This window comes from Haliaeetus albicilla, chromosome 16 (assembly GCF_947461875.1).
Source record: "Haliaeetus albicilla chromosome 16, bHalAlb1.1, whole genome shotgun sequence".
Lineage (NCBI taxonomy): Eukaryota > Metazoa > Chordata > Aves > Accipitriformes > Accipitridae > Haliaeetus > Haliaeetus albicilla.
In genome coordinates, this window is record NC_091498.1 from 16,174,991 (window position 1) to 16,200,263 (window position 25,273).

Genomic DNA, 25,273 nt, shown 5'->3' on the forward strand with positions numbered 1-25,273 from the left:
ACAAGCACCGAGCACAAGTGTTGGAAAGGTAGCAAAATAACCTTGAAAAATCACAAGAATGAATGTTCATGTAACACTCCCCCCGGAATAAAAAGTTGTTTCAAAAAAATTCCACTGTAGACATTAATACAGTTCTCATATAATAACTGTCGGTGTACAATCTCTTTGGGCGATATAATTGTCACACATTCTTCTTTCCATGCATGAAGTGCTTCGGAGACTACTAAAGGACACTGGGAATTTGTCTGCGAGACTGTAGCAACACACACAGACTCAAAGTCATAAATCGCTTCTATATTTTATTTGCACATAAAATACCTTTTGAAGTTTAATCAAGATGTGTAACTCACACAATACCAAACTTGATGGAAATTTTTCACTTTTATTAACTTGACAAAGAAAACCTCTGTTCCTTGAAGGTGTTGACAGCAAAGTAAAGACAGAAAAGCCATAAAGCAGGCAGTAAGCTAGCTGACACAAAAACAGGGAGTTACTTTGCTTCAGGGAAAAATTAGGTTTCCTGAGCTTCTCTGAACCTGCTAACCTTGTCAGTCATAATTAGATGACAACTGAAATGTTCTGGGATTTCTGCAGAGGCATTCCCAGAGAAGAAATCTTAGATGTTTCTGAACATTTTAAAATGTCATTTCTCTTCCAACTTGGCTTTCACAAATTTAAAACAACTCATAAAAGATAAGCATAACATCTCATTATTAATACAGCTCCAAACGGGCCATTTATCATTCCGTCTGGCCACTCTGGTAGCTTTGGAAGGAAGTCCAACTATGTGCTCAGCCAAGACAAATTACCCTTTTCCATAAAAATTTCAGAAGAACTGAACCAATGCAGCTATCCCATTTATGCAAGACACAGCACAGACACACACAGAGACAAAGGACTTTTCAAGACTCATACACAAGGTTCAAGAGGCTTTTAGCAGAGCAGGGATTTTTAAGATGGGAGTAGCCCACCAAGGAACAGCTTGTCAGTCCTAGTCACTTGAGCCCTGTAAGTTCCACTTTTCCTGAACTGAAACTAAATGTAACAATTACAATTTCAGTAAAAAGCAAATACTATTTGCCCGATAATAAACTTAACTAAGAAGTTTCTTAAAGCACACCTGAACTGAGCCTTTGGTGGGGAGGTTTTCCCCCCTACCTTAACTAAAATATTGAAAACATCTGAAGATGCCAGTCCCTTGACAACAATAAATGTTTCTGGAATCCCTTACGTAGAAACATTACTTGTGATGAGCAAAGTAACTTTCAGTAACAAAGAAAAAGGGGCAAAATCTTTGAATCTACAGATCCTTAACTGGAATGACAGAAATTTCCAACCCAACATGCCATAATGGTATTTCATACTTGTATGACTGGTATTCCAAGTTTCCATTTGCTACAGTAGTGCCAAAAATTATAGGACTACCCTGGCCCTCCTTCCATATGGAAGAGCGTAGTATAACCCATCATTAAAACACAACCACAAAAAAACCTCCGGAAAAGTCAAAAAGTTCAGACGTGAGTTCAAGGGAGAACACAGATAACCAGGAAAGAGTATGGGAGACAGAGGCAGGTGAAAGAGAGCAGACGATGCGGTGATAAGCACACAACTGACTAAGCAGTCTGCCAGCCACCCAACGTCTCTTCGAACGCAGCAAGCTGGAGAACAGCTGTTTCCAAACTTCAGTAGTGAGAAGCTCCGAGTTTTTTCCACAGATCACCAGGTGTCATCATTAACCTTTACATTAGTGGCGAGGCACGATGTGGATCCCGCCGTCTCACAAGGCGCCAGAGGTCCTCCGATCCATAGGCGCCAGCGTGAGAGATGCAGCTGGCACCTATAGATCCACGTTTCCCCCTACCCCAGGCACACGCCGCACTTCGATACCCTGAAGCGGCATCAGCAGCTGCTTACGCGTCACCCACCACCGCGGGACGCAGGCGACCTCCCCGGGGGCACCCACCCAACACCGGGCGCGGGGGCCGATTTCACACGTCGCCTCTGCCCCAAGCACGTCGTGACGGCCGATGGCTGCCCGCCCCGCGCCACCCCCCCAGCACACCCCAAGAGCGCGTTCGGGGGGGACCCCGCCGCCGCAGGCCCCGAGGGACGCGCTGAGGAGGCCGCAGGACGCCCCCAGCCGCCATTTCCCGCCCCGCCGCCTCAGCCGCCGTGACAGGGCGCCGGGTCGGCGGTGTCCCGTCCCGCCGCCGCCGCCTGACGTCACGGCTCCCGCCTGACACCGTGACAGCGGCGGAGCCGCGGCACCAGCCCCCGCCACGCCGCGACAACCCCGGAGGACCCCTCGCCCCGCCCCGCCGGGCCTCCGCGGCGCCGGTCGCCGACCTACCCTGCTCGGCGGCGGCCGCTGCCATCCCGCCGCCTCCTCCCCTCGCTCGCGAGCTGATGCAACAGCGTGCCCGGAAGCGTCGCCCCGCCCCGCCCCGCCCGCCGCTACGCTACTTCCGACGGGCGCCCCGCGTCACCACGGCAACGGGGGGACGCCGCCTTCCCGCCGAGCCGGCGGGCGGGCTCCCTCTCCTCAGCAGCGGCCGTCGCGCCGCAGCGGCTCACCGCGGCCGGCCGGGAACCGGCTCCCCTCACAGCGCCTCCCGCCCGCGGACAAGAAGCGCCCAGAGTCAACCCCAGCTTGTGGCTCAACCGGGCTTTTATTGCTCCGCTTCAAACGTTAGCGGTTCTGAGCACAACACGGAACGCGATCGTTCGGAAGCCGAAGCGCTGCAGTCCCCTCAAAAACGGCAGCGGCCTCTTCGTTCCCGCTGCCCAGGCTCAAACAGCACGGTCCTGCCCCGCGCGAAGGGAAGCGCCAGCTGGAGCACCTCGCTCCCAAGCTGGCGTCCGAGTTTAATACCAGACAACTCAAAGGCCCCAGCGAGCGCGACAACCGGAGTCCGTGTGAACACCGAAGGTGTTAAATCACTTCCAGCTCCCCGCGTGAAGGTGAGGAGATCAAGTCCGCCCCGTCGCTTTTACTAGCAGTTTGTTGACGTCCTCATTTACAGGAAGGTTGTAGACATATATGTACACAGGAGCATTTCTGAAGTTCATCGTAAACATTAATCTGTAGTTTCTAATTTACTTATAATGCCATTACTTTTTAAAGTGTTCAATACGTTATCATAAGCCTTGGTATCTAGGTACCTTAACTCATCCAGTAATTTAATAATAGATTGTTTCTCTCCCAGTGTGTTTTTCCAGGCGAGAAGCATCTGATAAGACTGCTCTTCTATATCATTAGGAAAGTCATTAATAATTTTAACTATATCATTTTCCTGCAGATGAGCTCTCATAAGCTGCTTCCATTTTCTCCGTGGTACTTCATTTATAAAGGCCCCATAGCTATCTCTCAGTTCTGAAAGAAAAAACACACAACACACATCAGCGTCAGTTTTAAAATACAGATTTTTTTTTTTTCCCCATAGCTAACATACATGCTTTCCCATTAATTTTCAGCCAATACATGCACAGACCAAACAGCAGCAGCAAGGCCAGGTTTAGCACCTAAGCAGCAGCAGGACCAATAGGTTTCCCACTGAGCGATCTTGAAAGAAGCCAAAGGTATCAGTCTACATATCTCAAAAGTAGTTTCTTAAGACGAGACACCATTCAGTAAAGGCGGTTTTGGGGAAGGTTTCATTGGCCTGCATGTCTTCACTTAAGCTTAATAGGGCCACTCAACAGGAGGCTATAACCACTTCAGTATGCTACTGGTATAGGTTTGCCACACCAAGACCAGCACGAGCAAAACCCGTCGCTTGGACATCCAGCACATCCAACGTGCTGCGTACCGGTAGATGTATGGGGATTCGATGCAGACTTCCATGTGAGCGGACATTTGACAGAAAGATCTCCTGGTCTGACCTACACCTCACTCATTAAGGCAGAGTACGCTGCTGCAATGCAGACTTGTTTAAAACATACCAAAAAATTTTGTACCATTCTTATTCTTAAAAGCATGACTGCGCTATACTCCTCTGCAGAAAAGCCATGCTTTAAAGTAGAACAATTCACCACAGGGATTACAACATCTCCCAAACGTAGCAATAATCCTGTTTCGGCATATTTTACAATAAACTGAAAGCCTTGTAGCCTAAGCAATATTCATTAGCCTCCCTACACTATTCCTTACATAGACTAAAGTCAACAGGAAAAAAACAAATTCCAAGTACTATCAATTTAGGGAATACTTACCTTTTGGAGAGAGATCTTTAACAATTATTTGACACTTTGGTTCTCGTACCTGTAATACAAAGTTGGACTGTTACTCCAACATATCAGAGCACTTCAATTATTCCTGAGCTACTTGATAGCTTGCTTCCACAGCACACATGCCAATAAGGGGGCAAGGGGCAGATTTCACAGCACAGCTGAAAGTATTTGAGTAAAGAAAATTGCATGCTGAAACAGCCATGCTGCTAACTCCGAAGTGAAGCAACAAGGCAACATATTTGCTGCTATTGCAAAAGAATAGCTTCTGTGTAAATGCTGAACAGGGAGATGAGAGAGGCAGAGCAGATTAAACCTGAGACTGAAGTTTGCTTTCCCAAGGTACCCCTTCTCATACTTTCTATTGCATCTTTAAGGCAAAGCCTCCTCTTCCCTATTGTTCTGCCTGAAAACAGCATCTATCACTCAAGGAATAGTTAAGAACTCAGCTAAAATTACATGTGTAGCAGAGCAAATACAATGATAATTTCACACACACACACACTTACCATGCAGTTTGCTGGCATCCTACCACCAGGTATATTAAATGGGGCATTCTGATGAAAAGCAGGATTCTGCCCAGTTTTTGCTGGTAGCGAAGACTCAGCGATCCTCCTCCAGCACCTTTCCATCTGGCGCAGGATGGTGCCCCACTCAGAAAGCACAACACTGTTTTCCTCTGGTGATGTGTTTTTTACTTCCAAGTTAACATTGGGTTGTGCTGGGCCCTCTGGGCTCTCACCAGAGTTCCCACCCTCTGGCTTGGCCGCATTATTTGCAGGTGTCTCCACTTCTGGTAAAATGAGGCTTTCAGTACTGCCCTCAGACTCCTGTAAGGAATAAGAACATATTTTAAGAGATGTTTCATAGGTAGGCCTTCAAGGACAGTCTGGAGGAAGAAAACAAAATACTTAAAGTCACCAGATGTCAGAGAAATAATGGAAGAGCTGCTAATTTGGCAGTTACAAACATACCAAAGTTACAGCCTTTATAGACTTGGACTTCAAATGGTTTCAGAGCCTAACTCTCCAATTTGCTGGCTATTCTGCTCCCACTGGTCTGTGGAATAAGGCGCACAGGCTACTTCCACAACAAACACAGGAAACTTTTCCTAATGTTTTCACTGGTGTGTACTGCTGCTTGCTCCTCCCTACACATGGAAGGTATGCACCCTTCCTGAGGCAGGAGAAAATTAAATTTCCTTGCTACACCTGAGCTGACTTAACAGCAACAGGGGCCTCAAGCCTATCATTGTATCCAGGCTGATGCTCTTGGAGCTTTTACCAAGCTGATAATAGCCTATCAGCTCCATGTAAGTGCACTAACTTGGGCTTTTTTTTTTTGGCTGGATTAGTTTTTCTGGCAGATTCACAAACTAGAATCAGTCGAAAGAAGCCAGTGAACACCAATGCACATTTCATAGCTTTTGTGAGGGGACAAAGAGGGAAGCAAGCGAGGAGGGCTGCACCATTTCTAGCATTGTCAATACATTAAACAAGCACATGCCAGGGAGTATAGCTCCAACTCATCAAGAACCATACACATACAAAGCAGACCACCATCTATCTAGCTTATGAGCTAGTGCTAGAACTGGAAAGCTTTAGGAATTTATTTTTTTTTAAAGGTGGAAAATGAGGGCAAGGAGTGACTGTTTTTCCAACAAGACCTGTGTTTGTTAAGGTACAGTTCCTCCGTGAGCATAAGCCAGTGTGATTCCTGTTTTCACAAGGTCAGTGACCGATGTGTGACATAATCATGTGACCAACATGCGTAAGCAGGGATGTGAGGGGAACCACCCCATGCATCACACATGTAGTTGTACATCACCCTCATTGAATCCACTTTCTGTTTAAGGGTGCAAACAGGTTAAACAAGTTGATCCTATTTATACAGAATAGCTCTTAAATAGGTAACTGAGTGACTGAAGGTACACAGCATGGCTAATAGCTGAAGTTCTATTCTGGAATGAAATAAAGTATCAGCAGGTTTGGGGTTTTTTTTTTGGTTTTTTTTTTTTTTTTTTTACAGCAGTACAAATTCACTGGTACTTTGGAAAGGACAGTGTGTTGGTGCCCAAATGCCTGGTCTCAGGATCACATCAATGTAACTCTCCTTAGCAGATAAGCTTTTTGTTACAGTAGCACAAACACTCCAAGTGCACAGACATTGCAACTGAAGTCTGTGACAACTCTTACATCAGAGCTGTCACTATACACTGATTTGCAACTGCATTATTCTATAACCATTTTATTCAAATTAAAGAGATGTTATGTTTGCCTACTCCCATGCTACACCATTTTGACCAGGTTTTGTCATGTTTCTTCATCAGCTTCTACGAATACATGAAGTGCTGCAAATCTGGCCAGGGCGTGGGGGGGACCACAACCCAACAAAAACCCATGGGCGATTCACATATTTGAGCCACTTACAGACCTTAAAAAAAAAGAGAAGAGTTTAAGGTGATGTTTTTAACAGATCTTTCAATTCTGTTTCTTCAGTCTTCAAGTATTTGTGACATAATTAAGATGCATTTAATTACTTGAAATGTCTAACTAGTAAGATCGGACAAGAGCTCATACACCAGGTGAGCAGTGCATGCATTGGGTGGGGGACAAGAAATGCAGCAGGGAGAAAAAGATGCTGTACATGTGCTACGAAAGGAATCTGTACGCCTTTCTTAGATCCTCATCAAGATAAACATTTGTTTTACAGCTTGGTGTTACACATCAACTATACCATTAGTATAGTTAGTTATAGTATAGTAAGCTCATTTTTGCCTCACTGTATTGTTAGGAGTATAGCTTCTAAATAGAGAAGCTAAAGCTAGACTAGCTGAATACAAGCTAGTCTTGTATTTATCTTGCAAAACGCTAGACTACCAACAGTCTTTTTAGACTGAAACAGTAAGGTTCTGAAATAGTGTTTGACTACAGAAGGCCAGGGTGAACCTAGCTTTAAAGTGGAACATATGCCAGTAGCCAGCCTTAGCGTGGTAAACCCTTTTCAGGGATGTACTTGTGAGCTGGTCTGCTCTGAGCCCTGAACCCCTTTGTCTTATAGGAATGTCTAGGACCAAGAAGTTAGACTGCCAGGTCCTGCAGCTTGTGACACAAGCCCAAAGGCAGGAAGACTCAGTCACTTTGCTGGATCAAGAGAAGTAAGTCTTATGAACAAATAATGTTGTAGTAAAAAATGCAAGGACAGCTAGAACACCACTATGCAGGGAAGTGATAGCTGACATTGCCTGTGGAATATACACATGAAGCAGCAAAGAACCAATTGAATCAAGGCATCACTTGGAGACAGTTTGAAGCGAAAGCTTGCACTTAGCCTAATTTTTTTCAACTTCCAAAACATCCTGGCCACAGGCTCTGGAATGTGTCCAAGGGAAGTACTGGAAAGGCCAACTGCAATGGACACATGCAGCTAATGAATGTATCAGGCCCTCACTAACATCTGGCCCTGTATGAATCACAACTTGTTACATCACAGGAACACATCCTACCAGAGGTCTACAGTGAGACAAACATTGAGCTATGTATCAGGTACAGTTAAGCAGCGCACAATTAAGCTGCGCAAAACTGAGATGAAGCACTTGATCCATCATATACTTACCAGACCTTTCTCTGCATCTTTATCAATTGAAGCAGCTGGAAAACAAGATAAATGTCTTAAGAAAATTTTAGGAATTGCAGCAACTTAAACATAGCTGAATTCACACAAGACTTACATGCAGTAGACACATTCATAACACAAACCAAAGCTCTAATACGAGCCATTTAGTTCCTTGACCTGTCATACATTTCATGAGAGTACTACCCTTAGCTTCCACCAACAGCACAAACACTGTGCCTTCATACAGGGGATGATGAGTCCTGCTTAGTAAAATACAGACCACAAGATGCAGTTTGGCTTTTAAGCCACTCTTTCACCCTCCCTCCCCTCCAGCTTATGCTTCTTAGCATTTTTGTGTGCTATTGCAATACAGAAGAGAAGGCAGAAATTGTCTTTACTACAATACAATCAGTAAGACATGATTTGAACAAACATTCAAAATTTAGAATAATTTTCAACATTATTCTAACTAAACTAGTTGCAAAAACACTTTAATATGCAGTAATGGAAAGTTTCTCAGGAAAACATCTCAATTTCCACTAAAAAAAAAATTAATTCACACAAGACTTATCAACCTAACATTCATGTTAAGAGGCTCAAATGATGAAAGGGCAACAATTTGTAGAAAGAGTCTCCATAGCCAAACACAGTGAATGAAAGTAGTTAATGGTCTAATTAGCTGCTACTTCTTGCCCCATACATCTGAGCTTGTGTAGGTTTTTCTCACTCTTTGCCAGTACAATGCAAGTAGATAGGGAAAGTCCTTTTAAGGACCTTACCCTAATCTTGCTTTGAAGCAAAGGCATCTGTCAGCAAAATAAGAAAGCTCATAGTTAAAGTTTGTGCATTTTATTTACTGAACAAAACTAGTCTCCATTATACAGGAGTTACTTAATTGAATCACATACTAAATGAGCTAGAGCTTAAACAGGTCCCCCATAAGGTAATACAAAAACCAGGGATAGCCTTAGTGCATGCTTTGCCTAGTTCTGGAAAGTTTATGGGTAGTAATCAAGCAGTTACCTTCATTACCCTTCAGCCTTCTAATTACAAAGAACAGCAACAAACCACCAACCACCAAAATAATCACAATAATCCAAACAAGAGCGGTGCTTCCTGGGAAGGAAAAATGAATAAAATTAGTACTGAAGAAGACTCCAGACAAGATATTCTGAAGTGCAAGTCTTCCCTGCTGTCCTAGAGAACAACCAAAGCTCAGCACTAGTACAATGACCCAGCTAGCTTGTCCTGGAAAAGGCACTGGGACTATCAGCTGACTTGAATGTGCATGTACTCCTTTGCACTGCACATCATTATCCCAAAGGCAGTGGGGGATTCTGCACAGAGCTGCAGTACAACTTCTGCAAGGCTTTCTGAAGAGACATTTAAGAAAAGGGGAAAGCAAATACACAAAAGGTGCCAATGAGCTTCAGGTGCTGTAGCCTTGGTAGTGTCAGTTCCTTCTTTCTCTAGTCCAGCAGAAGCTATCTACCAGCAGAAGAGAAAGCCACTCCATATGCAGCTTCTCAGCCATAGAAAACATGAAAGAAATCTTTGCACAATTGGTAATGTTCAACAGTGTCACTGTTGCAACTTTGAAAACCCAACAATACACGTAGCTTTTCTCCACGTGAAATTTAAGATGGTTTGTCACTCCAACCCCTTTGAGAACTTCTTTAGCAGACTAAAATACAGAAGCTCTTAAACATGCTACAGTGGTTCAAGCCACTGTTTTACAGACTGCTCTGGTGTTATTAGCCTGAAGCCACAGACCCAACAAACCAAGCTGAGTGGTATTTCTGTACCAGACCTTGATCGGGTAAGCCACATCCTAGGTCCATAGTTGCATTGCAATTCTGCACAATTTCTTTCCCTTCTGGACACCTGAAGTGGATGGCAACATAAGGTTGTATCAACATTTCCAGAACAATATGTAGCTCTGCCCAGGCCTGATTTTTTTTCAGGCAGAGCTTAGAGACGTGAACAGAACATGCATAAACAGATAACTGTGTTAGAAGTACACCTTTAAACAACCCAAGATAATACTACAAGATTAAATAGAAGCAAAGCAGATAAAGCTCATGTATGTTAGCCTCTAAGTGGCAGAGAAAAAAAACCCCACAGAATACATTATTCATGCACAGTTAGTTTCCTTCAACAGGTGGTTCTACCTCCAAAAATTTTGAACTGGTTGCTACAAAGCTCATTCAAATGTGTACGTGGGGAGTACTCATCTGAAGACATGCAAACTGTAAGCTTACAGCCATAAGCAACAAGCACAACAATACCACAATCCATATCTTTCTAGGTCTGAACCTCATGCATTTTGACACCTAAAATTTAAATGCATGAATAATGCAATTTGGCTTCAGGGCAATTATTTAGAGCCTAATAACATGCGTTAGGTATTGGCAGAGATCGGGCCATAGCTCTAACATTCCCTAGAAGGAACACAATCAATTATATTCATTATCAAACTTACATTGTACTACATCTCTGACATATTTCACAGCCCTCAGCAGGGCAGAAATATCCTTGTTTGCACTGGCATTCAGTATCATGCGTCAGAGTACAGGGTCGCAAAGTTATCTGATCTAAAAATAATATAAGTGACAAAGTAAATATAAAAGTTGTGACTCTCTACAACTGTGCAAAAATTATACTCAGGCCATAAAGGCAATTTATTTATAAGTTCAATATTCTCAATGACTGGAAGCACAAAAAACCCCAGAGGACCAGGCTTTCCACGTTAAAAAAAAGGGGAAAAGGGTTAAGGTTTCATCAAAGTTGTGCTTGGTACCCTCTTTGCACTGTCTGCACAGCAAGCATTCTTCCAAGCCATTCTCGTGGGCGGTATAACCCTCTCCTTTGGTGCAAGGGACACATCTTCCTCTCAAATGCGGAGCACTGCAGTGCTGAACAACGTAAGTACCTGTGGAAGAGGAGAACCGGCAGCAGTCTCAAGGGATCATTTAACAGGCAGAGGACTATAACAGGATGTTACAAGACAAAGCCATTTTGGTGAAAGTTCAACCTTTCTTCGCAAGCAAACGGCACGCCGCGTGATCAGAGCTGTGCAGCAGGGTGAGGAGGAGGCATGTTCGCAGCTTGCCGCTCAGACAGGGAGCGGTGGCAAGTGAGGCATCCAGACGGGCCTCGGCTGGGACAAGGATGACTCACTGCGGCAGCTCGGAGTCACACGTGTGGCCAGCGCCATCTCCTCTGAAGGGGCACGGCAAGCACAGGGAGAATTGCTTCTAACAGCCTCTCTTCTCCTTTGTCTGAATTATCTCTAAATACACCTGATAGCTCCCTGATACTGTCTAAGGGTAGGGTGCTTGGCACAAAGCTTGTTAACTCTACACACACTGAGCAAGGAGGGGAGAGCAAAGGCAAACCAAAGTTTTACCTACAGACACAGAAATACCAGAATTCCCCCAGGCCTGTTCTTTGTGCTAAAGTGTGGTGGTTGGTTTTTTGTGGGGTTTTTTTGTTGTTTGGTTGTTTTGGTTTTTTTAAACAAACAAACAAACCACCACCACATAACTTTGATCATCCTCAACAGCTGGCAGAGGCTTCCTGGCTTGCTACCAAGGCACCTCTCCCAGTCACCACCTATTGCGCAAGGCGGTCTCACTTCAAAATGGAGCCCGGCCTTAACAGCAGCAAGGAGCCACCTCAGCTCCAACCGGGCTTACACTTTCACCAGATGCAAGGTAAAAAACAAAACAAAAAAAACCCAGTAGTGACACAGTCATCTCCATGAGGAAAAAAATCATGGCTGTTATCAGCTGTAACTGCCTGAAGTCTTACCTGCTGGACAAGACACACAGCAGTGACCTTCATGTAGGTATTCTCCCTCCCCGCAGTCCTCTGCTCGGGTTGCAGGCATTATCAGCAGCGTAACCTACAGCAGAGAGAAACAGGTGTTTGAGCGATTCCTCCTCCCAGGACACGATAACCATCTCGGGGAGATGTTCCTGTAAAGACTTGAAAACACATTCAGAAGTTCATGGGAAGCCACAAAGGAAACCCAAACTAATTTCTGCTAAGTGTGCTGCTCACAGCCGTAATTACAATCACAAAGCTGGGGTTAGAGCAGAGCAGTGGTAATTACAATCACAAAGCTGGGGTTAGAGCAGCACCGTGCAGCGGCTGGCGGGTTTTAGGCAACTCCACTTTAAACGTTTATTTTCTTTTTACTAATTCCCTGCAACTGAACTTCAGAGGCCGAGGTTTCTGCCTTGTGCAAGGGATTCATTTCTCCCTCCTCCCGTCTTTTTAATTCAGGAGGGTCAGCGTTAGTCTTCCTCCAGCAAAACAGAGGAAACGCCCCAGAGACCTCAGCCAACATTTCTCGCTGTCTGTGTAATCTTAAGCAGGGAGCAAGCACTTGAGTCATTAACAAAAATAACTTACTGTAGCCACAGGAGCATTAGGATTTTTTTTTTTTTTTTTTTTTTTAAAGAAACCTGCGGGACGCACACCCCTCAGCAAGCCTCCGGCGGAGGGGCCGCCTGGACCAGCCTCCCAGCCCCGGAGAGCCAGGTGCTTCCCAAAGGAAGCGAGCGGCGAGCACCACCGAGGTACAGCCCTCGCTGAGAGCACACACGCGAGAGAAAGCGGTAAAACGGGGGCAGGAGGGGGGGAAGGGACGGCCACGGAGCTCCCCGTCGCTAACTGCCATCAGCGGCCAATTTCTAAGCTGAAACCAGGAGTCCCCACTCCCCGGCTTTCGCAGCTCTGCTCTTTCAACTCTCTCCCCGGGAGGGCTGAAAGTCTTCCCCGTAATCGCGTAGTTAAGAAAACCACCAATTTCACAACTGGAGAGCGTGAGAACTGTTAGAGACCTCACTCCTGACTTGTAGTTTTCTTTTTTCCGAGGAGAGAAGGAAGGGCGGCAGCGACTGCGCTAGGGAGAGGCGCCACCTGTGTGTGTGTCGTGTCCCGTCCCGTCCCCCCGCACCCCGGGGCTGGGCTAACTGCACGGGAGCTGCGCTCCCTTACCCTGTTTAGACTTAGGAGAGCTGTATTCACTCAGGATTCTCGAAACTTCAAGCGACACGAAAAAATAAAAAAAGAGTTAGGGGAAGTTACTAAAGTTTCCTGAGGAAGAGGAGGGGAGAAAACCCCACGCGGCTCCTCCACACTGGACTTGGAGGAAGACTGCCCCCCCCCCCCCCCCCCCAACAGGAGGGATTTGGAGGCTGGCTGCGGCCAGGTGCCAGCTCCACTCGCGGCGAGCGGGCGGAGGACGTGCCCCTACCCACAAACAGCGGCTCCGGCCAGAGAGGTCCCGTCCCCCCGGCCCGGCCCGGCCCCGGCACTCACCAGCACCAGCCGCCCGGCCAGCCCCGCGGCCCCCATAGCAGCGCCCGCCGCGGCCCCGCTGCGCTCTCCGCTCCTCCCAGCACGGCGTTGCGGCGGTGCCGCCGCCGACGCTTTATCCGCCCCCGGGGCGGGTTCGCGGCCGCCCCCCGCCCCCGCCGCTCCGGGGCCTCAGAGCCCTCCGGGAGGAGCGGCGGGACGTCACGTCGTGCGTTCGGACGTGCTCCGGTACCGTGCTTTGCACCTACTAAGAGCAGGAGGAAACCACGTTAGGAAACGGCCCGATTCGTGTCTCTCCGCCCAAAGCTCACGTGGTGTTGCTGAAGGGCTACTCGCTGATCGCGAAAAGGAGGGGCAAAAGGTGAAAGGAGAATTTTTCCAAAAACGCGCAAACTGGCTGCGTAACTGGGTTTTCTAAGGCGCTAAAAGGGTTCTCGACTTTTTCAACAGCAGTCATTCCTCCTCGAGGAATAACATTTCTGGCCATGATTTTCCTCAAGAATACCTTTCATCCTCCACGTGCATGTAACTGGCACGTAGGAACATTCACCTCCAGATGTTGAAATTGGATTAAAACTAATGGCACGAGGATTTTAGATTGTTCCTTTCTGGAATATTTTTTAATCCCCTGCGGCGGCAGCAGTAAATGTTAGAAACTCCACCTCTGCTGATGCATAATTAGTTTATGTAGGTTAATAGTTCCTTTCATTGAACTGCTCCTCTCGTGGTAACAGCGTTTATTTTATTTAACTGCAGTAACAAGTCCCAGTGAAATCCCTGTGGGTGCATAGTTTGGTAAAATGGAAACGATCCAAAGAATTTCAAGCATTCGCTTTACACCTACTGAAGGCTCCCTGTTCAGCACAGGTGGGTTTGAGGATTTTTTTTTTTTTTTTTAAGTAACCATTTCTCAAACCCAGAGTACATTTGTACCCTGGAGATGTAAATATCCCTACAGAAGAGGAGAGGCTCCTATCAGTGGTCCCAAAGGGGGATGTGTGTGATGAGGAAAGCTGTGCTGACAGGCCAGAGATGTGCTGACTTGCTTACCCATTCAGAGGGAGATTTAGGCAGGAAATTAGCAGACGAGTTTGCACAGCATTAGGAGCTGACGCTTTCAAGGTGCTTACGGGACTTTGCGTAGCCAGGCAGGCGTTACTAGCACCTGGGCATTCTTTGACAGGCAGAGGCCAGGGGGATCCCCTCTCTCTGAGGTTTACGCTGCATGCAGCACGGGTCAGACTTCCTCAGAAAGGAGTGACTAGGATGATGTCCTTCAAAAAGGCACCTGATCTAGATCGATAATGTTGATATTCTTCAAAGATGATTCCTCAAGGATGAAGAATCCTGTGGTTTTCTGGAGACTTTTGCTAGTAACAAAATCACTCTCACCCTTTATTGTTTGAGATCTAGTTCTTGAATGTCAGCTTCCGGATGCCAGCTCTTATCCTGTCTGTTCATGTCAGAGAGTTGTGGTTCTCTCCATGGAACTATCTATTCTCTATCATCAAGTTACTTCCTTAATATAAAGGTTTTCTGAGTTCAAGACAAGTCTGTACATTTATGTGTACAACAGTGAAAATTAAGGCAACCACTTTTCTTTCCAATTTGAGGAAAAGACATGGACAATTTGAACTAGAGGAGTGTCAAAGTGCTATTGCTGTTCTAAGTTATGGCCTACGTCTGAGATTCTTGAAGGCCTTTTCCTGTAGCTTTTCCTCTAAAAAGCATGGCCTAAGAGTTGTTTACTTGTAAAATGCTATAAAACACAAAACTGAGTTGAAACACAGAAATAATTTGTCAGATAGACTGCCACTGAAAGTTGTGTGTAGTTTTATTTCAACATATCAAGCACAAACAGGTTTCCCCTAACTGGGGAATATGATGAGGAATGTACTTAAAAATTCGGAAACATTTACATTGAAAGATAGCCCAGACTGGCACCACCACTAAGTATTTTAAGGCTGTATATATAGCAGTACTTACCACTTGGAACTACTTCAGGCCAGAAAAGAAAGGCTTAGTATTGTCCGCAGTCTACAGAAAATATTGCAAATCTTTAAAAAATGGTGTAAAATAGGAAGACTATTAACAGAGTTGAACAATGCAGTGGCAAAGCCCTTCCTCCTTCCTGACCTTTGACAATAAATGTGCCTACAACCGAACACAGGTACACCTATACTGCTCCCATCCTTCTTGTCTATCCTGGGGCAGTGGATTCCTCTCTACAATGCTAGTGTGTGATATTATAAAACAGCCATATAGCAAATAATAACAATAATAATAAGTGACCAGGTTTTACAAACAGGCGTGTCTGACATTACACTCTATGGGCCTGATCCAGGACACCAGTCAGCTCCGTAACCAAAGGAGGAGCTTTCACTGAATACTTCCCATTTCCTAAAGAGGAATGGCTCTAGGAAATTGTGCATATTTACAGTTCCCGTGGAATGGAAAATAAAACACATCCTGAGGTCCCATTCTGCGTGTGCTGACAAAACAGATCATGACTTAATATCCCGGGGGTGGATTTTTTGGACCAAGTGTGCTCCCTCCCATAATTAAAGGCACCCGGACAGGCACCGTGGACATCAGTTCTTTACAGCTCCCCAACTGCACTCCCTCACTCGTAGAGCTATGACCCAGGCCGGCATGACCTTTCCAAAACACTGGGGTGTTTACCATTTTGGGGGTATCAATACTGCTGGGTAATTATTAATTGCATCAGAAAATGACAAGACATAGAAAACAAATTGCACAATTAAAGCTACATTTGGCTTCAGCATTAAGGCCCGTACAGGTTAAGAGGTCCTTGAAGATGTACACGTAAAAGGCAAAAATTACATATCTGCAGGAACAAAGTTTTGCAGGTTCCTAGGTCCCTTTTTAACCTTGTTTTTCAACTTTCTTCCACCTCTGCCACGTTGGTTCTAAAGTGCTTTGGTGCCTCGCTGAGCTCCTTGTGCGAGTGGCCCCCCTCCTGCAGCCAGTAATCGTTATTGCTGCCAAACGAAGTGATTTTATTTGAAGACATAATTAATGAATAGTTGACACGTAAGAAAGATGCAGAGGAGAAACCAACAGCGAGAGTCCAGGAGGAAGCTTTCAGAAGTGACCTTCCTGTGGAAGGACTTTTTGTTCAGAGCACTGAGGTTTCTGGAAAAGAAAGCAGTATGTTTATTTGCATGTCAGAGGGAGGTTTGCATTCACACATGTGCGCATACCCAGAGCTTCCACACTGGGATCAGAGACACCCTCACAGGTACAGGACTCTGCCCCGCAGACTTCACCTCCGCTTTTTTTAACAGAAAGATAAATACTTCTGGCTGCTGCTGGATCAGGCAGAGCATGCTGGTTGGCATAAGAAGGTGTAAGTGCACAAATCCCAAGAAATCCCTTCACCCAGCACCCACTCACAAACCTATGCCCCAACCTTCCCACATACAAGAACTTGCCCTGGATACCCCCAAGAGCAGCACAGAAAAGCTAAAGCCATATCACCAATGGCTCCTGCATCCAGAAGCAGTGGACCTCATGTGTGATCCCACCACACTGAAGCCTCAGGAGTTCTGCATAATAATCCTGATGGAGAGGGGAATCAGCAGGGCTCCCTGGAGCAGGTGTGGCAGTTAATACCTCCCCTGACCTCCCTACAAAGGTCTGTGGGGCAAAGCCCTTTGCCAGCAGTAGGTTAAGCAGGTGTGCTCACTGCATCCCTCAGACAGCAACTAGCAATTTACACAAAAAGTGGGAATTTAGTGCTTTTCACCCAAGAAGCCCAGTTTTCAGACCACACACCTGCATCTCTGCAGAAAACTGAGCACATTCATAACATACTTGATGAGAAGGGAGACGCCACACCTTCTTGCCTAGCAGAGATTTACTTATAGCCAGGACCTGGCCCAGCCCCTCCCAACTTTTGCAGCTGTTTTGCAGTTGGGAGTGCCAAGAGGTGTTTAACAGGCTGAGGTGATGCTTTTTGCCCCATAAATAGAGTCTTAAGATGAAAACATTTCCTCACTGTTTCAAGTAGGCGGTGAGTTTGCCTTTCCGCTGTGTTAACAGGTTACCTATTGAAACAGTTGTTAACTACAGCCCCGCAGCTGATAAGGACACTCCAAAGGCCTTAGTGGAGGAGTTAAATATCACAGGCTATTTTTAGTCCATTAAGATCATTGATTTGATGAGAGAAAGTGGTTACCTGTGTATGTCCTGTTGGGCTCTCTGTAGGGATAAGACGGCTGAATGAATTTCCTTCAGGTGATTCATTTCTCTCCCGCACTGAGCGCACAGGCTTTCAAATCCTGCGGCAAAGCATTGAAGGACATTATGTTTTGCACCACCATCTCTGGTGGTGGTGATGAAAACCAAACCAGGTTCACCCAGCAAGTGGCTGGCTGTGATCAAATTGTCACAGCCAGGCAGACACTTTCAGGAGGAAACATGGGGAGAAGGAGACAGGGGACAGAATCTTCCACCCTGAAGACCCAGGTCAATGGAACTGGTCCCGTGACGCTGGCCTGGGGCCCCTTCTCAGCTCTCAGGAACTAATTTTTGCAGCATGCTCCCCAGCTGAGGGGAGGCAAATGGAATGCTCACACCAGCCCCCATCTCTGAAACGTTCAAGGTCACCTCCAACAAAGGCTGAGAAAAGGGAGTGAGAAAAAAAGCCTGTTTCCTATCCATTGACTGGAATGTCAGTGTATTTTTCCAATGTGTTTGTGCCAGGAATTGGGAAGCCCTTGTTGGCATGGATAGTGTAAGGCAGAAAGAGAAGCAGTATGTATGGTGAAGAGAAAAGCAGAACATTCTCTGTGTTTGCCTCTGGGCTATGGGCCCATGGTATTAACTGGGATGGGAAATGTCCCAGGCCTGCCTGGCTTAAAGGAATAAGATACCGAGGGAAGAAAATTAAAAGCCTGACCCAGTGATAGCCAAATACTTGCCATCATCATCTGAGAGCTCCTGCACCGACTCTGGCGTTGAACAGCTGCTCTCTGTATTCTGGCTGTGGTTGGACGGCTGATCACTGGCTTTGCGACGCCTACAGTCTTTGGCAGACCTCTGGATAAAACAGGGATTAAAAGAGACTTGGTCACTGTCAAATAGAAGAGTTTTCTGCTTGGCTTTAAACAAAATAGTTTGGGGTGCTGGGGAGTATCTGTGAGATTGCAAAGTTTGATTGTTTTCTCAGCAATTGCTAGTAGTTGGGCTCCTGGCAGCTAGTTAAGGATATTACACACATGCCCCACACAGAAGAATTTCCTCCAATGATAACATCCTTAAGACGCCCATCCAAATTATTCTTGTTGTAGCTTTAACTGACACAAACTAGTGATGAATTATATAGTTCTTTTGCTGAGTTGCATACCCACCAACCAGATACATAAGAGAAAGGATGAAAAGAAGAAAAATTTAGAATAGAATTTCCTGGGGAAGATTTTTCAGAAGGTGCCCGAAGGATTTAAACATCACAGAACTTTAATACCTAATTTCCTGATGCACTTTGGAAAGTTTCTCCCTACCTCTTGAATGGGTAAACCAAACACATTGATTCAAACACTTCTCACTGGAGGGTCTGAAAAGCAGTTATGAACCTCAACTTACCCATTGTTTCAGAGATGTTCAGATTTGAGGTATTATAAAAGAATAGTCTTTGTTCATAATAAGTACAAGTTACTCAGTGTAATATGGGCTGTATCTAGCTAGTTGAGCAGTTCTACATTTACAAAGCATTTTATGAATGACGTATATCACTCCAAAGATGAATGCAATGAAATAAGAAAGTATCATCCCTGTTTAAGAGAGAGGATGGAGTACTTGTCTACGTTCTTGCCTTGTCTAAGAGGAAGTAAGCGGTAAAGGCAGATGGCAAAGACCAAAACTGAAGTTGCAGGATCTCAGTGGGGTACTCCAAAACCTTGCTCACACCCTCGCTATGGGAAGTTTTCTGTTTTGGAAACACCGAACAGTAATGTACAGCTCAGTCATGTGCAAAACCCAGTATGAGTCACTGTCACTAACAGTGGGTAGAAGAAAAATACCAAAATATGGACATGTCAACCAAGAATTACAATTATTTGGAATTAACAATGGTATAATATTGCAGGTCTAGAGCCATAAGCTATATTTATCCAAAACAAACCTTTCAGCCTATGCTGTGCTTACATGAATATGCTGCAGAAAAGGGCTACATATCTAAATAGTCTTAAAGAATATTATATTCTCAAAACCAGGCTATTTACCTTGTGCCGTGTAATTTGATTGTTTATGCATGTTGTTTTGTGGTTTGACATCCTTGTGGATAAGTGTCTTTCCATGGTCTGAAGTATCCCATTCTTCTCGAATTGGGCAATGTCGTTCAAAGGATCCCAAGGTCTTAAACTTTTGAGACCAAAGGAAAAAACATCAGAAAAGCAGGAATTAACACACCAGGTGTGTTAAGAGCAATACATTAACTCCACATGCATCAGGGCAGGCATTCACCCCTGACAGTAACCAGAGTCTCCACAGATGGAGTGTGAGGAGTAACAGACACTTCCCTCTCCATTCACAGTTCCTAGCAATAAATGAGGTTCAGTCTCCAGAGGCTTCACCCTTATTGCCAGGGGAGGAGAGCACAGTTGTCAGCTCTGCTCACAGAGTGCAGAAAACCTCTGCTAAATGATTCCACGCTTGATTGCAGCAATAGGGATTTGTAACAATGACATAGCAGATTTTCCACTGCCAAGCCCTCATTTCCAGCTATTCCCAATTAGTATCAGGAATACGTATTCTAAGAATGACAGGGAGCTCAGAAAGAGCAAGCCCAGGGCACAGTCCTGAATTACAGGTGTGTAACCTCAGTTGCATCCCTGGGGACTCAAGCAACGAGGTCTGCTCATAACCCCCAACCCCACCACTCACTCCTCATATTTGTAGTGCCATTCGTTAGTCATGGCGTCGTGGCGGAAGAGTAGTGGTTTCCATTCTGTGCCATTCTCTCTCCGCTCCCGGGCAGCATTCCTCTGCTCCTCTTCCAGCACAAATTTTTCCTGCGTTGCCTTGTGTTGATCGCCTTTGTTTATTGCACTGGTAACATGCTGCCAAAGCCTAGAAATAAGGAGGGAAGCAAGTTAAGCCACCTTAAAACCAACAATGCATTTTTCCAGCTGGAACCTTAGAGCAGACACTTTTCTGGTCTATTGATACTCCGAAGGAACTGTAATAGGATTGCTCAGCCTCAGTTTTGGCTTGTAAAGGAGTGTTATGAGAATGGCAACACTGAATGCTGTATACAATGACCTACTGAAGAATGGGGAACTTTCCCCTAGATAACATCCCCTACAATATTCATTAAAATCTTCAGTGCTGTCTGTGCGAGTTATAAGATAGTTATGCTCAACTCATTGAGGTCAGTGGCCTCTTTAGAGGTGTTTGATGTATAATGGAGAATCTGTTTTCTTTCTCACCCTTTCAATCATTTATGTTTAGGAGCCTTTGTGTTAATGTCTATCCCTGAAACAAAGGCTTTATATTTAAAGTTCAGAAGCATTGGAAAACAAATTCGTGTGCACAGCTTCCAGCTGCACATGCAATGTTGTACTTCTATATAGAATTAGCAACCAGATCTGTAGGAAGCTGACTCAATCTGCAACAAACGGACACATACTTGTGCTCACAAACTGCAAGCACGAAGACAGGCTTTCACTCGTATTTGTTTTCAGCTGCCAAAAGATACGTGATCTGTCATATGATGTCTCACTGAGCCTCTGCCCAGAGGGGAAGATCTGCCTTTTATGACAGAAAAATCATTACCTTTTTTTTTTTTCTTTTTTTTTTTTACTATAGCCAAGCTGTGATAGGCCTCTCAACAGTTCCTTTAATCAGAGCACTCTGATCTTCATTTCAGATTGGAAATACTTCTGAGATTAGCAGCTAGCCCTCCCAAAACATTACCGAGTGGTTTAGCGGTTAGAATAAGCACTGGAGATCCAGGCTGTTCCACCTCCACAAAACACCAGTCCTCCATTTAGAAGATGAATACATTACTGCATTTAATTTGGAGCTTGCTGTGAAGCTCTTAATTTAAAAAGGGTTACTGATGCTTTCATTATATTTCTATCACCATACGTTAACACAACACTTCCAAAAAAGTAGCCTCTTAGATAATTAACTGAAGGCAGAGGAACACTTTTCTGTCCTTTTTGACACGTCACTTCCATTTTCCTGTGTATGAATCTTTTCTCCCAGAAACAAAGGAAGGAAACTCAATTCAAACTCAAAGTGGTGGGGGTGGGGGAGGGAGGAGTGAAAATAACGGCCTGAGAAAATACTGCGGTGGCGTAAAGAGTCAGTCCTAAGGAATACGGTGGTGTAAAGAGCGAGTCCTCTAATTCTAAGAACTTCAGAGGGACATGCACAAAATTGTTTCACAAGGGCAAATTACTCCATCAAGAGCTGCATGTGTCAGACAATGAGACCCTTCATGGTGAGCTGCATGATGGTATGAGCTTCAGAGACTCTCCAGCATTTGTGAAAATAGGTGATTTTCAGCACTGCAGGAAAGACTAAGCAATTCAGGCACAACGTAACCTGGATTAGATGGTAATCATGCAACTGGCACCATAATAAGGAGCTCGGTGGAATGTCTTTTAGGGATCTCTAGAATTTTTCCTTTTGCCTCCTTCCCCTGGATGCATGTATCATTATTAATCTCTGATGTAGCAAAGGGAGTCAACTCTGGCAGTACCATGGTAAACAGAGAAATGGAGATTCTTTGTCCACAAGACCAAGATTTCTCATCTCCTTTAAAAGAACCTTCTTCAGAGGATTAACAGAGAAATGCGCTGCGGTCTGCTCTGCTTTGTGACAATGGCAATTGCACAACTGTAAGTTACAAATACAGACTTTATTGCCCATAATGTCCGCTGCTGTCCAGAACAAACTAAAGGTTCATGTGTTTTTATTTTTATGCAAACTCTCTCTTTACCCATTAAAAGGGGAATTTTCTGAGTGTGATGTGATGCAACACCCAAATTAGATGCCCACAGGGAAGTGGCCAGTGTAATGCAGAACCAGGCAGCAAACTGCATGTACTGGTTTGGGATGCTAGCTGGTACTGGCTAACCATATTGGTGAGATGGCAGGACTAGCTGGTTTGAGGCCAGTGCCACATGATGTTGCTCTAGCTGTTCTACCTCAAGAAATGGCTCAGGGATGCTCATTGCATCAGGTAGTCATTCCTTCCATTTCCTAAGTAAGTCATGTGCCAGGACTCTATTTTTAGGTAATCTAGATTACCCTAAAAAATGGCGGAGACTTCACTGGAGATCTCAGATGAGATTATGAGGCGGGGTTAAATGTCTGTTTAATTACATTCTCTCATAAAATCCTGTTATGTGGTTCAAACTGCTGCTCTGCTCATGCCAGGACTTTCCTGCATCTAGTTTAAGAGCCTGTGGTTGAAACAACGCTTCTTAACAAGACATCTAGCCACAGATTGACATCTTGCGCTTCCATAAAATGTTCCAGCAGTTACAGAGACTCTGTTCATGATCTCTGGAGTTCTGGGAGAGTTGTTATTTTAGCAGATAAAATGTAGCATCCACTCTTTCTCAGCCCAGCTCCCTGGTTATTTCAGAGCTATACTTCATGGAAATACTCCAGAGTTAATAGACTGGAAATAAACAGGTAAATGGCTGGGTAATATGTGCAGGCAAAGTGGGTCGCTGCCTTTCCAGGACTGTGCTGAGGAATTGGAGCCTTTTGATCAAAGCCCTGCTTCCAGTGGGGAAGCAGCAGCAGGATGTTCCCAGAGCTCCTTACCTCTCCGACTCAAAGTCTGTCTGCTCCTCAAACAGCACAATATGGCGCTTCAGTCTCTGCCTTCGTACTTCACTGGTCGGGTTCCAGAACATTTCCGCATTCCCGTTTTTCAACTCATTTATATGTACTTCCCCATCCTGAGAAGGAAAATTAAGTGAAAAGGTTAATGACAATCAGAAACACAAGGCAGAAAATAATCCTGACAAATGGCAGCTGCTTCCGGATGATGATCAGGGATAGGGCTTGGTTAGAAGGCTTCTTTCCTCCTCTGTCCCATTAAATCGCACTGAACACTTCCTGAACGTTTCTGAAATGAGCGAGGCGAGGCATTTCCGGAAACACTGACTGAATTAATCAGAGAAGAATTAGAGAGGGACCTGGTCCCTTTTGTTAGTCTTGTCCCCAGACAAGGGTATCCACAGAAGCCCTAAGATGCTCTTCTTTCCCCACCCAGCACATACAAACAAGATCCCTAGCTCCTTTTCCAGTCTTTCTTCTATTCCTCAATGCTGAAATCTCATGCAGAGCTTACTGAAATACCATACTCTCTAGAAAGGAGAGCTAAAGCTGCGATATGCTTTCACTTTTTTTTTTTTTTTTCAGTTTAGCCAGGTTTTTCTATTATTGTTCCTGAACTTCATTTAGCACTTCAAAATGCCAGGGGCCTTTCATCCTTATTCCTTGTCAATTTACTTGGCAACCAACTATTAAGCAGCACTTCTCTGCTCTGAGGCTGGCTAGATAATATTGCTGTGTCCCTGCTTAACTAAGCTGCTTCCCAGCCTTGCACACAAATGCAGCAATGCCACGGAGCCAGACGGGGTAGTTTACAGAGCATATAGTGAACAGCACGACTCTGACTGCAAGTGAAATGAATCAGACGATTACAGCTGCTGAACAGCACGTGCACTGGTGCCATTCAGCTGCCTGGACATAGTATGAGTATCATGCAAACCTTATTTAGGTCATGGCTATTGGCTTTGCCTGTTGCTGCCTAATTTCTTTGTGTTCCAGCTGCTGCATTTCTTCCCCTGCCACGGTCCCTGATGCATGTCTCAAAAGTCCACTTCCCACATCTTCAGTTGTGAAGCTCCTTCAACCCTGAGGGACTCTCATCCCTCCTCAAAGTCTCCGTCAGGACTTCCTCTGCCATGTCCTGAGGTGCCAGTTCCAGGACAGATCTCAGGTCCCCAAGAGCCCCCCAGCTGTGAATAGGAGGAGGCAGGCAGGCAGGCATTATCAAACATCACTATGTGCATCTCTAAGGGGCATATATACAAGGACTCAGCTGCTGCTTTGATCCTGGACCTGAAAAGCATTGGGATTTGCTTTCCTTCTTTATTCAGGTGGGTTTTCAGGTCCTGAGGCAGAGAATTAGCCTTTCAGCTGTGAGGGTTTCTCTCAGGAAACCGGACTGTGCCAGAGAAAAGCCTGCAGAGCTCAGGAGAGCAGACCAATACTCTCAGCAGGGAGGAAGAGCAAACAACATCCCTACCACTGCAGAGCAGCTACTGTATTCACAGCACACAACTGCAAACAGTGGCTTATGGAGCCACCCTTTCAAAGCCATTTAACTTCTTTTATACATAATTCTAATTTTGTGCACCACAAACAACCAGCACAAAGAACAAGGGAGGAATAAATTACTTTCAGGCTGATAAAACCCAAACACAGAAGGCTGGAAGCTGAGCAGCACACAACCATGTGGCTCGGCGCCCCCGGGGAGCCACTCAATTACATGCTCTCGTTGATGGCGTTTGCAGGACCCACCGCAGTCAAGGTACTCCACAGCTCAGCACAACTCACAATTGTCAAGGCTCATCCTTGCAGGAAAGGGAGCTCAGAATGGAAAAGCTACCCAGGCACAGAGAGCAAATCTCCTTGTATACGCCTAGAAAGGGCAAGTCTCCCAATTTCAAAATGGTCGTTAGCTTTTTATGTAAAAAGACAGATTGCCTGAGGGGAGGAGTCCAGTACCAAAGGCTACGCTGTGGTTAGGACCTTACTATAGAAGGGCTTTATCCAGGCATGTTTCACCTGACCTACTTTAAATACCTTCTTTAGGATGAGACAAATCTTGTCTCAGAAGTGGTATTTTCTATGGACTGGAAAGGGAGCATGGGTCAACTATAGCAAAGATGTAGATGTCTAAATGTAGCTGAGATAAATACCTAAGTGTCCAGCCCAAAGCCAGGGCTCACTGCTTTTGCCTCGGTTACCAGGAATTCGCAACCAAAACTCTAGACTACATCCTTCACCATGCAACTTTATTCTTGCTGGGTTTTGGCTTAAGGAT

At 45.2% G+C, this 25,273-nt stretch overlaps 3 protein-coding genes across 6 annotated transcripts in view; all 3 read right to left on the minus strand.

The window, feature by feature from the left end:
* CARS1 (cysteinyl-tRNA synthetase 1) overlaps nucleotides 1-2,435 on the minus strand; it is a 36,529-nt gene extending 34,094 nt beyond the window's left edge. Inside the window, exon 1 of one of the 2 annotated variants that reach the window (XM_069803664.1) lies at nucleotides 2,351-2,435. In XM_069803664.1, the coding sequence (XP_069659765.1) occupies nucleotides 2,351-2,375 (25 nt within the window). In that variant the 5' untranslated portion in view covers nucleotides 2,376-2,435. The remainder of the gene's footprint in view (nucleotides 1-2,350) is intronic. The other variant, XM_069803665.1, reaches the window with a different exon arrangement.
* A 215-nt stretch (nucleotides 2,436-2,650) lies between these two features.
* Nucleotides 2,651-13,456, minus strand: LOC104312689 (tumor necrosis factor receptor superfamily member 10A). Its single transcript, XM_069803673.1, has 10 exons — nucleotides 13,174-13,456; nucleotides 11,656-11,749; nucleotides 10,643-10,774; nucleotides 10,325-10,436; nucleotides 9,653-9,726; nucleotides 8,866-8,958; nucleotides 7,843-7,877; nucleotides 4,737-5,057; nucleotides 4,213-4,261; nucleotides 2,651-3,373 (listed from the first exon to the last, which is right to left on the minus strand). Exons 1-10 carry the CDS (start codon nucleotides 13,207-13,209, stop codon nucleotides 3,078-3,080), a joined length of 1,242 nt encoding a protein of 413 aa, XP_069659774.1. The 5' UTR covers nucleotides 13,210-13,456; the 3' UTR covers nucleotides 2,651-3,077.
* A 1,530-nt stretch (nucleotides 13,457-14,986) lies between these two features.
* The window catches only part of OSBPL5 (oxysterol binding protein like 5), a 145,093-nt gene continuing 134,806 nt past the window's right edge, over nucleotides 14,987-25,273 (minus strand). The window contains exons 18-23 of one of the 3 annotated variants that reach the window (XM_069803672.1): nucleotides 22,978-23,114; nucleotides 20,077-20,262; nucleotides 19,416-19,554; nucleotides 18,117-18,234; nucleotides 17,372-17,474; nucleotides 14,987-16,326 (exon numbers count right to left, since the gene is read on the minus strand). In XM_069803672.1, coding sequence (XP_069659773.1) covers nucleotides 16,191-16,326; nucleotides 17,372-17,474; nucleotides 18,117-18,234; nucleotides 19,416-19,554; nucleotides 20,077-20,262; nucleotides 22,978-23,114 — 819 coding nt within the window. In that variant the 3' untranslated portion in view covers nucleotides 14,987-16,190. Of the gene's footprint in view, nucleotides 16,327-17,371; nucleotides 17,475-17,535; nucleotides 18,235-19,415; nucleotides 19,555-20,076; nucleotides 20,263-22,977; nucleotides 23,115-25,273 lie in introns of those variants that run through there. The other 2 variants (XM_069803671.1, XM_069803670.1) reach the window with 2 other exon arrangements.